The sequence below is a fragment of the Ursus americanus genome, chromosome 3, assembly GCF_024610735.1.
Source record: "Ursus americanus isolate L20-20 chromosome 3, mUrsAme1.1.p, whole genome shotgun sequence".
Classification (NCBI taxonomy): domain Eukaryota; kingdom Metazoa; phylum Chordata; class Mammalia; order Carnivora; family Ursidae; genus Ursus; species Ursus americanus.
The window spans coordinates 29,021,272-29,037,104 of record NC_142129.1 but is presented as its reverse complement, the minus strand read 5'-3'; the positions used below and the strand labels follow the sequence as shown (position 1 = coordinate 29,037,104).

The following is a 15,833-nucleotide window of genomic DNA, read 5'->3' as shown; positions in this document are numbered from 1 at the left end:
TTGCAGGTGAATTTGATGTGGGGTAACAACTTTCGTGGGGTCAGGGGAAATTGTGGAACCAGAATTGTGGATTCTGCCCTGAGATTTTTTTTGCAAGTGTCTTTATGTTCTTGCTTAATTGCGTTTATAACCAATGCATTATGGGTGAAGTTTGCATAAGGTAAATGACTAGCAATTCCAATTAGTTCACCTGCATGCGAATAAAATACCGTGGCTGTATGTTGCAAGATTGACAAAGAAATGACATTTACGTTTTTTAAATTAAAACAAAATGTTTAAAAATTTCATGCATCGTTTTTTGAACACTCATATAAAAGTAGCTGTCCCTTCGTAGCAAACAGGATAAAAGGGCTTCTACCGTTAATGATATCACCTCCTTCTGTAAACATTGGGACTTCTGTCCTTTATGATTTTGAACTGTGCTTCATCAAGATGACTCTGGCAGCAGGGAAAGAGAAAGAGGTTGGGGGCAGAAGAATCAGAAGTCAGGAGTGGGGACCACAATGAGAAGACACGGGTATATTTAATGACAGTACTAAATCATAAACTTTTAAATTGTGCCCGATATTTAAATGCTCATTTAAAATATTCCATATAAAAGAATGAGTTTTATTGGAACACTGGTTAAGAGAGTGATATAAGATACCTGATATAAGAGAGGTGTAAGAAAACAGTACAGGGTTGTACTACATCTATGGACTCAACAGACTTTAACACTGCGGCCCTCATGAGCTGGGGCAAATTGCTCTATCATTTTCTTTATTGTACAATGAGCACTCATTATTTTTATAATGAATACATTTCCTTTTCTTTTGTGATTGGCCATGAAACCATAGAACTAAAATAGATACCCTACATAAAATATCCAGAACATAAATGAAAAATATATTCCCTTTTTACTTTCTTACTCATTTGAGAATATTTAGAGATAGATGAGATGGGTATCTTTCTGCCAAATTCATCCTTGTTTGCAAATTTTTGTACTGCCCGTTACAAATATTTCCTGTTGGAAATATTACCAGACTTCAATGTCATTTTCTACTCGAGACTATTAATAAAAGACGGAAGGTTTTCCAAACACCTGTCAGACCTTATTTTACTGGAGACTTAAAAAAGGCCTGTGTTTTAACTTTAATGGAAATAGTTGTGACCTGCTTGAACATTGGCATTCATATAAAGAAAATGAGTAGACATATACATACAAAGTCCAATGATAAAATTTTTACAACTTTAGCTTTTGCTCTTTATGGTTAAATCTCTCTGCTTCTTTATATCCCACTGAGAGATTCCAGAACGGGCAATAAAACTAACCTGCCAGTTTTCTGAGAAGGTTGAATATAATGCAATCAGGGTTCTACCATTCAAAGCAAATAATTAAATTTTATGCTATTCACAGCCTTTTGTATTACTGCAACTTGCTTCTGATCAATTCTCTGATATACGTGTGGGAGAATTTAAAATTTCCAAGTATGAAACTGATTAAATCACATTGAATCTTCTGTGTTTCCAAGTTTAATGTGTGTTTTAAAGCTTAGGGTTTTAAAAAGTATAAATGGGGGGCGCCTGGGTGGCACAGCGGTTAAAGCGTCTGCCTTCGGCTCAGGGCGTGATCCCGGCGTTCCGGGTTCGAGCCCCACGTCAGGCTCCTCCTCTATGAGCCTGCTTCTTCCTCTCCCACTCCCCCTGCTTGTGTTCCCTCTCTCGCTGGCTGTCTCTATCTCTGTCGAATAAATAAATAAAAAAAAAAATAAATAAAATAAAATAAAATAAAAAGTATAAATGAATAAAATTATTCATGTCACGGGAAACATGAAACTTATTTAAATATCAGAGTTTTGATCTAATTCCAGGGAATGAGTAAAAACTATCCTAATTTAGGTTCAGCCAATTAATTCAATTTTTCTGTGGTATACCCTTAAGCAAGCCCATTTTCAATGAGCTAAAACAAATAATGAAAATATTTATGTTCTTAAATCATTTGACTTGACACAAAATTTTTTCTTGATCCAGGCAATTTGATTTAAGTTACAAAAAAAAAAAAATTCTTAGTTTTTCCTGAAGGTGATTAGGCTACATAAATGCTCAAGTTATTGAATTGATACTTAAGATGTGTGGGTGTAGGGGCGCCTGGGTGGCACAGCGGTTAAGCGTCTGCCTTCGGCTCAGGGCGTGAACCCGGCGTTATGGGATCGAGCCCCACATCAGGCTCCTCCGCTATGAGCCTGCTTCTTCCTCTCCCACTCCCCCTGCTTGTGTTCCCTCTCTCGCTGGCTGTCTCTATCTCTGTCAAATAAATAAGTAAAATCTTAAAAAAAAAAAAAAACATGCGTGTGTGTAAGGTCACGTTGAGAATTGTGACAGTTTCAAACACATTTTTCATGAAAGTAAAAATACATATGATTCATTCTTTCGCATTTCAGGGTCCATCTACATTTCTAAATCTAATATAAACAAAACCACAATGACAGAGTTAAAGCTAGGGCTTTGCAACCAAGCAGATTGACCTTAACACCCATATGGTTTACCTCTTGGCTTTGTAACCTTAGACAAATTACTTGTATTCTAAGGTTAGTGATTATTATTCAATGCAACATAGAATTAAAATGAAAAATTACATCAGTACTTGGGTTTGTAATTTAGTCTTTTTTATTCTCCCTTTCTCAGATCTTTTTTCCTCTTTTTATTCTGTTGTTAAGTATCTGAATTTTCCCCTAAATCGTGTCCCTTTAAAACACAAAGGAGAGTTTTTCCTAGGGTTCAGAGCCCTCACTAACACTTCCTCTCCTGCAAAAGCCCCACCCCCCATCCCCACCATGCACATGTGACCTGCTCCTGTGGGCCAGACACATCCAAACCTGTGATTCTTAAGCAGGGTGTCCTGTGTCTCTGGAGACCCATGAAGTCTTTCCAGGGGTTTGCAGACACTTGGATAGTTTCGAGAGAATCTTCTTTCCCCCATCTCATTCAGACACTCTTCTGCTCCCCACCCCAAAAAAAGACCTAACTCTCACCTATCCCTAATATTTTGATGATTGGTTCATGGTGAAAAAATTCTGCAAAACAAAACAAAAAAACTCCCCCAAAACAAAACCAGACAAATTCAAATACGGTGTTAGAGACAGTGAAGGATGCTGATAGTGGTTACATAACAAACACTACATAACGCTAGGTAACACATCCGGCACAACTCAGATTGTTTTCAGTTTTTAACAAAATTAAATATTTCATGATAAATCACTATGTGGGTTTTTTTTTCTCCCATATACTTCGGAGGGCGTTCAAGGAATTATGTCATGCTGCTGTAACTAAACTCTTCCATCGCCCTCTCTCGCCCTCTCTGCCCCCACCCTATATATATTCTTCCATCCATATATTCCAAATATATATTTATGTGGACAGGTTTTCTCCATGCTTACATTGAAAATAATATTAATACTGATGCTGAACCCTTCTCATTCTAGCCATAAATAATGTTCTCTCAACACATACGAATAAAAAAAAAATTGCATCCATCTAAGAGGTGCATCTCTAATACAATTTTACTTTTTTATTTCAGAGATTAATTAACAAGACTTATATTTCTGTTGTTCTGACCAATTGTGTACAAGCAATAACTGTAATCATAACTCTTTGGGGAAGAAATAAATATTTGTAAATTTAGAGCCATAGGATAACTGTAATTTTAAAAACTTAAATTTATAAACACATTTTTCTTTTTTTTTTTTTTAAGATTTTATTTATTTATTTGACAGAGATAGAGACAGCCAGCGAGAGAGGGAACACAAGCAGGGGGAGTGGGAGAGGAAGAAACAGGCTCAGAGCAGAGGAGCCTGATGTGGGGCTCGATCCCATAACGCCGGGATCACGCCCTGAGCTGAAGGCAGACACTTTAACCGCTGTGCCACCCAGGCGCCCCTAAACACATTTTTCTTATTGAGAACTATAAGGTGATTAAAAAATCCACTTATATATAAAATATATTACACTGGGATGAAATGCTGAGGTACTTGTATTCCTTTAGAACTATTTTGAGAGTTTTACAAGCACCTGGGAGAGAGATTGGTTAGGTTAGAGGCAGACAGAGAGATCCTAGGTGGGTCTGTAAAAGGCAGAAGGAATAATAGTATCAGTCAAAAATAATAGATTTAAATTTCAAGGATATTACAAATAGGTAGATTTGAATGCATACTTATTCCCCTTTTAATTTGGACAAAGAACATATAATCTTGGATTTCCTATATTTAAATGAGTGCCCTTAGTTCTACCCTGGGATAAAACTGGGTCTAGCTCTTCTATGATATTTCCTTTTAAGCACTGATTATAACTTGTAACGATCATCCTCTAGACTGACTCTGTGTTCCATCATTAATTTGTCCTTTCTTCTGGATCATTCCTGTCAGCATTCAAGCTTGCTATGTGATTATTTCCCATACTGAACAAATGAACAAAAAGCTCAAGGATCAAACAGTGTTCAGAGATAAAGCAGTGAGTAGGAGGAGGTGAAGTACAGATGGAGGTTATTTTCACTATTTGCAGGAGCTGAGAAATGGAGAAAGGGAGGGCTTATTTTTTGTTTTGTTTCTTTTGCAAATTTTTTAACCATCAAAGAAGTGATCTGTTGGGCTTTGGTGGTACAAAATTAGCAAGTGTTTAAACATTGTTGGAGGGAACAGGCTGTAAAAACAACAAAAGTACTTTAAAATTTTGTAACTGTGGTAATATATACATAATGTAAAATTTACTGTTGTGCAATTTTTTTAAATGTCATAACTTGTCATGTTTTTAATATGGCAGACTATCTCAATACTGGCTGGATTAGATTAAATAAAGAATTTTTGTGTTCAAAGAAATTTACCATCTTAGCTGTTTTTAAGTGTACAGTTCAGTAGTATTAAGTATATTTACGTGGCTAGACAAAGAATCTCCAGAACCGTTTGCAAAAGTGGTTATAGCCATTAAACAACCCTACATTTACCCCTCTCCCCAGCCACTGGCAACTGCCATTCTATTTTCTGTTTCTATGAATTTGAATACTCTAGATACCTCATGTAAGTGGGATCATAGAGTGTCTTTTGTGATTGGCTTATTTCACTTAGCATAATACCTTCAAGGTTCTTCAAGCCATAGTAGGTGTCAGAATGTCCCGCCTTTTTAAGGCTGAATGATATTCCATTATGTATTTTGTTTATCCATTCATCTGTTGATTGATGCTTGAGTTGCTTCCACTTTTTGGCAATTGTGAATAACACTGCTATGAAAATGGGTGTGCAAATCTCTCTCGGAGACTCTGCTTTCACTTGTTTTGACCATGTGCCCAGAAGTTAAATTACATATGGTACTACAATTTTTTTATTTTTTGAGGAACTTCCATACAGCATAGTGGCTGCACCATTTAACATTTCCACCAACAGTGCCCAAGGGTTCTGATTTCTTCACATTCTTCCCCACACTTAATATTTTATGTCTTTTGTTTTGTGTTGTGTTGTGCTGTGTTGTGTTGTTTTGTTTGGTAGTAGCCATCCTAATGGATGTGAGGCAATATGTCTTTGTGGTTTTGATTTGCCCTTCCCTAAACATGATATCACTCATGATATCAAGCATCTTTTCACATGCTTTTCGGTGCAAAATAATTTTAAGTACTCATATTCTTCTTTATACTGAGAAGATGAAAATTTCTCTCTGACACAATAATATTGAGAGAAATTCTAGGAAACTTCAGTAGGGTACAATGCTATTACACAGTACTCAAAGTTCAAGATACTAAAATGGCAGTATTCTAAAGTTTCCCAGTTAGTCAAGAACATGACAAAAAAACAAAACAAAACTCTAATATTGCTTAATCTTTCATCTTTTGTTTTAACTCTTGGATTAAATTTTCTTATCTCAAAAATCCTTTTGAACAGTTGTGAGCTTCCATTTTTCAAAGGTTTTATTACAAGTCACCAAAAAAATGCATATCCTCCCTCTCTCATGAGATGGAAACAAGAGATAAACATGTCCTAAGGAGAAAAATAATTTTATCCAGAGGCTCCAGTAAATTATTTCTCTTACCAAAGTCTCTGTGGTTTCTGTAATGTTATACTTAGCTCTACTCATTCAGTACCTACTCTGCGCTAGGTACTAGCCACCCAAAGATAAAATGGCACAGTTTCTGCCGTGAAAGATCTCACAGCCTAGTGGTAAGAAGAGACAAGAAAGTCAGCTAGTTTGACACAGAATGACACGTATTGCCATTGAGAGAAATTTGCCCAAGGTCTTATGGGAAGATAAAGGGAATTAATCAGATGAAGCCCAGAATTAGCATGAGAAGGGCTGTCAGAGATGGGGTGGGGAGATGAGGTGAATAGGGCTCCTTAGAAGTATTTTAAGAAATCAAAGATGGGATGGAAGTTTTCCTACAAATATTTTCAAGTTGATTTTCGGTTCCTTGTGTCCTTCCATTTTTAATTGATAATTTTGATCCATCTGTGTATATTTAAATAAATCACTTGAATGGATAGGTGTAATAGTCATAAATACCTTACTGGGTTTTGCTTGAATCTTACACAAGTACGAATGAGTGGTGGTGTTTCAACAGCCTGGTTTTGCAACCATGATCTTACAAGGTCATTTTCTCTGTAATTTATTTCGCACTAAATTTGTATTTCATTTTGACACTAAAGGAGGAAAATGTATAGTTTATAAAATAGTTTCATGTCATTTTAAACGTTTTAAGATGCTCATTTATTTATTTTTACTTTGCTGCCAAGGCACTGATTTCCTTAGGATCTTATATTTGCATATTTATGTAATTCAAAAACATCCGTTAAAAGTCTTGATCTAGAGAGGGAGAGTCTCCTTGATATTTGAGTTTATGGCTTCGTCGTTTCATACTAGCAACGAAGGTGAAAGTGCTCCTTCGGGGTTTGTTCTCGAGTTAAGGAAGCCCCTGGGTAAGATGTGTTTTTCAGGTTCTGATGGCTGTGAGTGGTATTAATATTAAATAATTTCAGATTTGACATTGTCTAATGAGATCGTTGAGCGCAATTCTCTTTCTACATCTGAACACACCAAGATGCACAAAATTCAAGTAAAGTGACCAAGGAAATACAGTTAAGTGCAACAAATTACAACCGCACCGGACACACAAAGAAGTCTTCCACTCAGCCTAAGTGGATTAGTGACAAGAATTGATAGAGGAAGTATTGTGCCCTCTCTGGGTCACTCACTGAAAGATGATTTTTAAAAAAATAACTGTTAAGCACTTGCATGATTCTGTTTTCATTTCTGGCATATGTAGCTTGCTTGCCACGATACTAAATAGATGAAATAGGTCACTCGTCTAGAATCTCCTTTGAACTGAAAGGCTCCAATAAATTGAAATTCATGCCATGAGATAGAAGGAAATGCATACAGAGACAAAAACTGGGGACAGAACGAACACAAAAATAAGACAAGTTGCTCCACCTTGAGTCTTGCTTTTGGAGCGCCACCTCTCTCCTCTCCTCGTACCTCTGTTCATTAAGGCAGTTCTGTCCCCTGCTTTCATGGCTGGTGGTTGATGTTCGTCTTTTTCGTAGCACACTGAGGTCCTAGGGAAACAGGAGGCAGGCAGTCGTTTGGATCCTTCAGTTCTGCTCCTTTGCTTCTGTTGGGAGGCTGACCACTGGAGGGGGCCCTTTAACCGCCAAGCCTCTTTATTTCTCTTGAAAGGTTTGTCAGGTATTTGTAAAATGGTCTTTTTTGGTTGGTGTCACTAGTGTTTGAATTCCCAGTGGCAGTTTTGATTTTCCACAAATGCACTGCATTATGAGACTCTGGGTTCAACAACCACATCCGTTCATTGAAGTCTCCTTAAATGGCCGTGGACTTTCTTGTTTTAATTAACAAAAGGAGCAAACATGTGCTGAGTGTTGACATGTGCGGGATTGGTGGTGTACCTCATGTACATTCTCTCATTTAATCCTAGCCATACCTCTGCAAGATAGATATTGTTGTTAATTCCAGAAGTTCTCACGATTTAATAGTAACAGGCGTAGAGGCAAAGTTAAACCAAGGACTTGTTGCATCTAGCGTCTATAGTGTTACCACTGTGCTGTATACATGTCCCCCAACACTCAGCACCATACTTTCCACGTAGTAAAGCTTTCACTAAAACAGTCGAATTGAATGGAACTGAATCCATGTTCTGGCAGCCCATAGTCAATGCTCACTGGTACAGTCAGAAATTTAGAAATAATTGGTTCTGCAGTGGGAGAATCAATATAGTCCTAAGACATTAATTTGCTAGTTATGTCTTGCCACAGAAGATATCATCTGATCATCAATCTTATGCATCTCATATGCTACCCAAACGTTTCCAACTTTCTTAAATTATTAACCTTGACCTTTGTGATATTCAGGAAACATTAAAACAGAAAAGGCAATACTATCATCAATAACTCTTTCTACATAATATGGTGAACAGAGTGAAATATGAGTTATTTTTATTTGGAAAAACAATATTACTCTGTTTTGACTCAAGGGTGTTAACGTTTTTTGTGTTAGCATTAATTTGTTTTCTTTTGATCATACAATTATTACACTTATTTTCCTTAGTGAAATGGAAAAACATCCCAATTGCCAAATGCTAATGATGTGTTCATAGAGTCTTAAAATGTACATCTCATTAGGTTTCTGTTTTTCAGCTGGTAAAAGTTTATGAAGTCAGTATTTGTTTCTCTCAGAGAATTTTGTTTGGTGTTTTAAAGATACACGTACCATTTCCCTTAGGTCACTTGTGCCAATATCTGTCCTTCATTATCATAGCACCAAAGTTTTTCACTTTGTAGTCTTAGCAGTTCAGATAGATCTAGCCCGTCCTTGCAAAAACATTAATAGAATACCTGCTGCATGTTTTTTCAAAAAATATTTTTTGTTCTTCATCCTTGAAAGATTATGTTTATCCAAGAAAGTCTATGACTTAATATGAGATTTGTTTAATGCTCTTTAAAAATTTAACTTGGACTTTGATGTTAAGCATCCTCAAGAGGTAGTCTTGTGATTATTTTAATATTTAAGCAAATAAAAACAGCTGTTTATGATATCAATAATTGTGTTTCTAAGAAAATATAAACCTGAGCTTTATTCCCCTTTTGTAATGGTGCCCCATCTTTTCTATCCACATGAAACCTTAAATTAAAATGTTAAGAGGACACTGAGATTCTTTCAGATTCTTCATTAGTTGGCTAGATCTCCCACAGCAAAATGCTGTGAAGAAGCAACTTTCGTCCATTTATTTTTGTTCTGATATATTCAGAAAAGTGATAATACTAAAAAGCTTAGGTTTGAATTTCATACCTTACAGTGGCTCTCCAATACATTTTCCCTTTTTTTAAATATTTTGTTTCTTTATTTGAGAGAGAGAAGGAGCACAAGCTGGGAGAGTGGCAGAGGGAGAAGCAGGCTCCCCACTGAGCAGGGAGCCCCATGTGGGCTCAATCCTAGGACCCTGGGATCATGACCTGGGTTGAAGGCAGATGCTTAACCATCTGAGCCACCCGGGTGCCCCTCAAATACACTTTCTTCTGATTTGGGTTTACAGCCCTCTTGTTGATGGTATTCACCCATTTTAAAGAGAAGGACACAAAAATTCAAAGTGAGTTGCCAGTCCAAGTTCATCTAGCAGAGTCACAAATTACACCTGGAAGTTCCGATCACAAGCTCTTGTTGATAGTTCCACTTCGCTTTCCATGATTGGAGGCCAGAAATGAAAAAAAAGGAGGGGGAGTAAAAACTCTTAAAGTAATTTAAATTATAAGCTATAGTGGCATCCCATATTCATTTGAAAGGCTTATAATATATTTTTAATGCATATATTATATACATATTGCATATTATGTATATAATACATATTACATATTGCATATTATGTATATAATATATACAAATTACATATTATGTATACAATACTCATTATACAATATATTTTAGTACATTATATATTCTTTCAGTATATTATATATAAGATATATGTGTATATATATATATACACAAACTATGTATAGAAATTATATAGATAGAGATTATCAAATTTTCATATTTAAGGAGTTTTTTTGAATGTGGCAATGATACATAACCTAAAAGAAACTTTGAAACTGGTCACCTTGGAAATGATAGACAAACTGAGATTATTGTTTCAATATTGAATCCTTTACTTTGTTCACAGCTGCAAACATTTTTTGAGACATTCCTGACAGCCAGTTCACCTCTTCAGGCTTTTGATAATATGAAGGAAGCAATTAGCAAACTCCTGCTAGCAGCTGAAGTATTCAGTGAAACATCTACTCTGGGACCAAAGGCCTTCAATAGGTAAAAACAAATGCTAATATTAAAAAAAAGAAGAAGAAGAAGAAGAAGGAAAGAAAAGAAAAGAAAAAAAACCACCTTCTAAAAATTGTTAGGGAAAATATATCTTAATTATCACAAGTAGGAGCTACTTGGAAAATGTTATGTCAGTATATAAAGATGAACTTATAAACATCTTTTCCTATTTATAGATCCTAAAACTTCAGAGCCTGTTACAGACTTGTTAGCATCCAAATAATAATGACAAGAAATAAAGCACACATTGTTTAAATTAATTTTAGTTGCATCTCCTTTTTTAAGCTTAGCTATTTTTATCGTACAAACTTTGCATTGACTAGGTTTAATTTTACTTATGGACCTTATTAACAATATTCAATAGCTACTATACATTTCAGTTTACTTGAGTATAATTTCATGCCTTTTTTCTGGGGAAATGTTAAATTTGTAATGTCAACAAAAAGGAGATGACTCAATTAAGCTTTATCATGCTTCATATGTGAATAAGAATGCCTAGCAGTTAGGAGTAGGAGAGTTTCCTTCTCCATATTTAGGTTTTCATGAAGTAGCTTCGTTGTTTAATGTGTTATGAATATTCTAGATATACTTGTATTTTCTATAAGGAACAAAACCAATTCCAATTTAAAAATAAATTGCATGTAATTTCCAAGCCACTGCTCTTTTTACTTAGTGCAGATCTTGAATTTTACTCTAGTAACTGTTAATAATGTATCAAATGATAGAGTAAATGTAGCAAATAGAATATATTTTTACATTACCTTGTGTTTTTATTTCAGATGCAGATTATGTTTTCAGCTTTTCACTTTTGATATTGGTTACTACAGTTTCAGGTACCCTGTAGTGCTCCAGGTGAGTACTCCGAAGGCTTCTTGGGAGCTTCCACCTTATGCCGAATGATGTGTGTGGGTCTGTGTGTGTGTGTGTGTGTGTGTGTGTGTGTGTGTGTCTGTGTCTGTGTCTGTGTCTGTGTCTGTGTATGGGTGGGTTGTTTGCATTCACAGTAACCAGTCAATAAATAGCAACTTGTATTAAAGTCACTATAGGCTTATATTTTACTGTAGTTCAGGAAATTAATTAATATGTGGATATGATTTGAGTTCCAATCCCTACTATGCATCACTATAGAACAGGCATGGATTTTCCTACAGTTCAATCACCACTGTTTATGAAATAAAGTGGCAAACATTTAGGTAACAGAAAATAGAAGATTACCCAGCTGATTCACTTGGTTTTATAAAAAAAAAAAAAAAAAAAGTAACTCTTGTTCTTTACATATAGATACTAAGTTTTGAATTGGCCTGTATTTTAATTTAAAAAGCCATAGGAATTTTTTAAATATATTTTTTTTCCTAGTGTAAATATGTGTAAATTGAAGATTGCTTTTGTAGGCTCTGATTCTTTTACTTCCTTTCGAACCAAATGAACTCATTCATATCATCTCCTCCAACACATCTTTCATCTAAAATATCCCTTAGTAGCAAGAAGATTAAAAAACAGTTGATTGAATAAATCTAAAGAAAGCTTTATTATGAGATATGGAGTAGGAAGAAGGGAAAGGAATAACATAAAATTATGTGCAACCAGAATTCAACTTCATATTGCACTGACTGCTTTTTGAACTATTGTATAAGGTGAATGATTACATTATATATGGCTCAGACATTTAGTTGAATAGCTCAAAGATTTATCCATAAAATTTGAAAGTTCATGAATCTACATTTTTGATCATTTATTTATTACCTTGCACACATCTTAGTTTGTTTTATGCTCTTTGAAATTTATTGTTGTGGCCAAGGTCAAAGAGGTTGCTGCCTATGTTCTCCTCTAGGATTTTGATGGATTCCAGTCTCACATTTAGGTCTTTCACCCACTTTGAATTTATTTCTGTGTATGGTGTAAGAAAGTGGTCGAGTTTCATTCTTCTGCATGTTACTATCCAGTTTTCCCAGCACTATATATGTTAACTAACTTGAATGTACATGCAATCTGAAAATAGTAAAAAATAAAATAAAATAAATAAAAATTATTACTCAGAAATGTTATATCTTTCCTGAATGCAAATTCTTCAACAGTAAAGAGTTTCAAGATAAACTACTGTGAATTTATAATCCATTACTTTTCACATAAAAAAACTGTATCTTCAAAAGAACATTATTTGTATTTTATAAAGTTGTTGACCTCCAAAAAGGCCACTAGGTGTCAGTTCTGATCTACAATCCAACAGGGATGAATCATGTCTTAGAAGTGATTTCACTGCATTGAAAGTCAATGAAAAATATTTGCTGTGCTTTTATTCTTCCACAGGTGCATGGGCATTTAAATTTTCAAGATGATGATAATACGGATTTTGAGGACCAAAACACCGAAGAATTCCTTTTACAAGATACTTTCAATTTTCTCTTCTCTAATGAATCTTCACTTCCGGTGTTTTCTGAGATATTTCAGGGACTTTATAGATCAGGTGTTTTTAAGGTAAGTGCATATTTTTTAAGTGACAAATTTTTTTTCGAGTCATTCTTTGAAAGGTGCCATTTGCTTTATTGTGTAGCCAAGCAAATTGATAATGCATTTGAAACGAATTGGTATCCATTATATTTTGCCTCTTTATATTTTTCTGACCTGAAGACCAAGACTTTTTATGTCAACTAAGTATGAGTAACTGATTATGATGTAGTGATGGGTTAAAATAAAGAATCTTGACTCCTAAGGAACGTTTGTGGATATTAGATGTTATTTAGAATACTTTAAAAGGGATAGTAGAATTTTTTAAAAGCAATCTAGGAGAGCAGTGAATGCTCTAGATTGACGTCAAGGGACTGGAGTTAGAATACTAATTTTTAAAGAATTCACATCTGGTTAACAATGTTGCTCAGCTGGCGATGGTTAGGATGCGGTGCTTCATAGTAGCACTGGTTAATTTTTATGGTGTGTTAATACAGGTTTTCTTAATGCATCAAAAATCTGTACAGTATTATTCTCTATATATCTTTCTGTTTTAAAAACCTGTATTCAGAGAATTTGGAAGAGTAGAACGTGAAAGTTCTCACAAACAAACATCGATGCTCTATGGGGAGTTGTTTGTGAGAGAGAGAACATGACCTTATCGACTGCTGTTGCCCCTGGAGTTTACTAATTTTTTCCTCTAGTTCCCTGTTTTCCTTCATTAGTGAGTGGACTGTCATTAAAACCATTAAACTACTTGACCCAGAAGTAATGGTAAATATGTGCAATTCTCCTCTCAGAGATGCATCAGAAAAAAGGATGTGAGGGGCGCCTGGGTGGCACAGCGGTTAAGCGTCTGCCTTCGGCTCAGGGCGTGATCCCGGAGTCCTGGGATCAAGCCCCACATCAGGCTCCTCCGCTGGGAGCCTGCTTCTTCCTCTCCCACTCCCCCTGCTTGTGTTCCCTCTCTCGCTGGCTATCTCTATCTCTGTCTAATAAATAAATAAAATCTTTAAAAAAAAAAAAGAAAAGAAAAAAGGATGTGAAGAAGAATGGGGAAGGGGACTGTTTATTAGAATCCATAAACTCCAAAATCGTAATGTCGCATAGATGAGATTCCCAGGTTCACAGGCGGCGCTGATCTCTGGTACCCCAAAGGCTGAAGGAGATACTTCCTGCATTCTCAGATTATCACACACAATCTACCCTCCTGGGCTCATCTCCCCAACCTTACTACCAACACATTATTGAGCAATTTCATTCAGGTCCTCTTTGTCAAGTATGAAGTGTTCTTAGAGCCAGACACTATTGTGACAAGCTGAAGTTACTATACATGATTTGGCATTAATTAGAACAGCTGTTTGTAGAGTTTGAACTTTGATGATTTATAAAGTGGGGGGCAATTGGGCTAAAAACATGGTTTGACTTTGTAACAATGGCTTAAGAATTGTTCCTCTCCCCCCATTATAGGGTGAAAACTATCAGAAGGAACAAAATCAATGCCTGTCTTTAGAGGAGATGAACTCAATTATGACTTTCATAAAGGAACTTGGGAACTTGGGGCAATTCCAACTGGTAAAACAAAAGTGACATTTGCTTCCTCATGATTACTGACCTTATAGATCAGCCATAAACTATTTGATTTTCGCTTCAAACTAGGTGAAGTTTTTTTCTTTAAGAAATAGAAATCTTTGTAGGCTTCTTTCTTCTTTTCGGACATCTAACTATTAAAATGAGCAGGACAAACATTCTTTAAGAGTTTGCAAATAATACATGACTTATTCAAGGTAAAAGGACATGAGATCAGCATAGCTGCCAGTATACGACAGTTCTGAAGGGGGAAATGTCTACATTCTGCTAGAGAAGTTTGCTTTTAGCTTTGGGACATGTACGTGTAGCAAAAATCTCTTTCAGCTCATCGTGCCCTTTTTGTTTGTATAAAATCAAATATTTCTGAATGTAACCACATTTTAGGAAACTACCTAAATCTTAATTTGTGGCAACTCTATAGCAAACTTCAAAGAAAGAAAATGTGAATAATTATGATAACTACTACAGACTTTAGCCTAAAAAATAACTGACATTTGTTTTCCTTTCTGTGTATTTTCTTGGGTTCTGTTAATTTATTGGTCAATATCAAAGGTCACTATCAATATAATTTATTACATGTACATGTGCGTGTTCGGTACTTGCTTTGTTTCTAGTTCTGCCACTTATCTAGATAGAACATAATGGATGTCAATGTTTCCACCTAAGATTTGCTTATACAAAATATCTTGTTAAAACAGCATTTTTCAAAGTCCACTGATAATTTATTATTAATCTGTTTAGATCTAACATTTATTTTTTTACTTAAATAAATAGCATGTATTCACATGCTACTTGTTTGAGTTATAACCAATTTACTAAGTTAATTAATGAATGTTTGGCACTTGTTTTTATAAGTTAGACTCATATTTTAGAGGGTTCAAAGTAAGCTTTTGCCCCAAAGATAATAATTTAATTGATGGATTGTTTTAATTAATTTAAACATATAAGTATTACATTTGTGACAGTTGGCTCAAAACTCAACAAAGATAAAGAGGCAGGTTTCATTCTTTAGGAATTCATAATTTAAGAAATTGTGAATGTAGGGAACATCTCTTGACATAATGTGAAAACTGAAGAATTATTTTGCAGGAAAAGGGACAAACCCCAATTTCCTGACTCTCAGAGTAGAAAGAGGATAACCATAGGGTCCCCCCCCCCACCTTGGATTAATATCTCTCACCCTGACAAAGTTCATTTGTAACCTCAAATGATTTCTCCTCATTCTTCCTACTCCCTGAGTCACTCTGTCATTCAGCTGTTCTCAGCTATCTATAGGAAGGAGATACCCATTTTCATTCAAAGAAAAGAGAACAAAAACTCACTGTATTTGGAAATATGGTCAACAAAATTAGTTCCTTATAAAAAAGTGGCATTTACCTTGACAACTGCACAGAAAATTATATTATGATACTGACCAGTGGATTTTAAATAAATATCTGATTTTTTGAAATAGCTGA

At 35.3% G+C, this 15,833-nt stretch overlaps 1 protein-coding gene across 3 annotated transcripts in view; it reads left to right on the top strand.

The window, feature by feature from the left end:
• The window catches only part of CPED1 (cadherin like and PC-esterase domain containing 1), a 261,484-nt gene that overhangs the window by 111,851 nt on the left and 133,800 nt on the right, over nucleotides 1-15,833 (top strand). For all 3 annotated transcript variants that reach the window (XR_006778640.2, XM_087860862.1, XM_045792760.2), the window contains 4 exons: nucleotides 10,187-10,329; nucleotides 11,121-11,193; nucleotides 12,649-12,816; nucleotides 14,257-14,361. Coding sequence is in view for 2 of the 3 variants with exons in the window: in XM_087860862.1 (XP_087716988.1) it covers nucleotides 10,187-10,329; nucleotides 11,121-11,193; nucleotides 12,649-12,816; nucleotides 14,257-14,361 (489 nt within the window). In the remaining variant the exon portion in view is untranslated. The remainder of the gene's footprint in view (nucleotides 1-10,186; nucleotides 10,330-11,120; nucleotides 11,194-12,648; nucleotides 12,817-14,256; nucleotides 14,362-15,833) is intronic.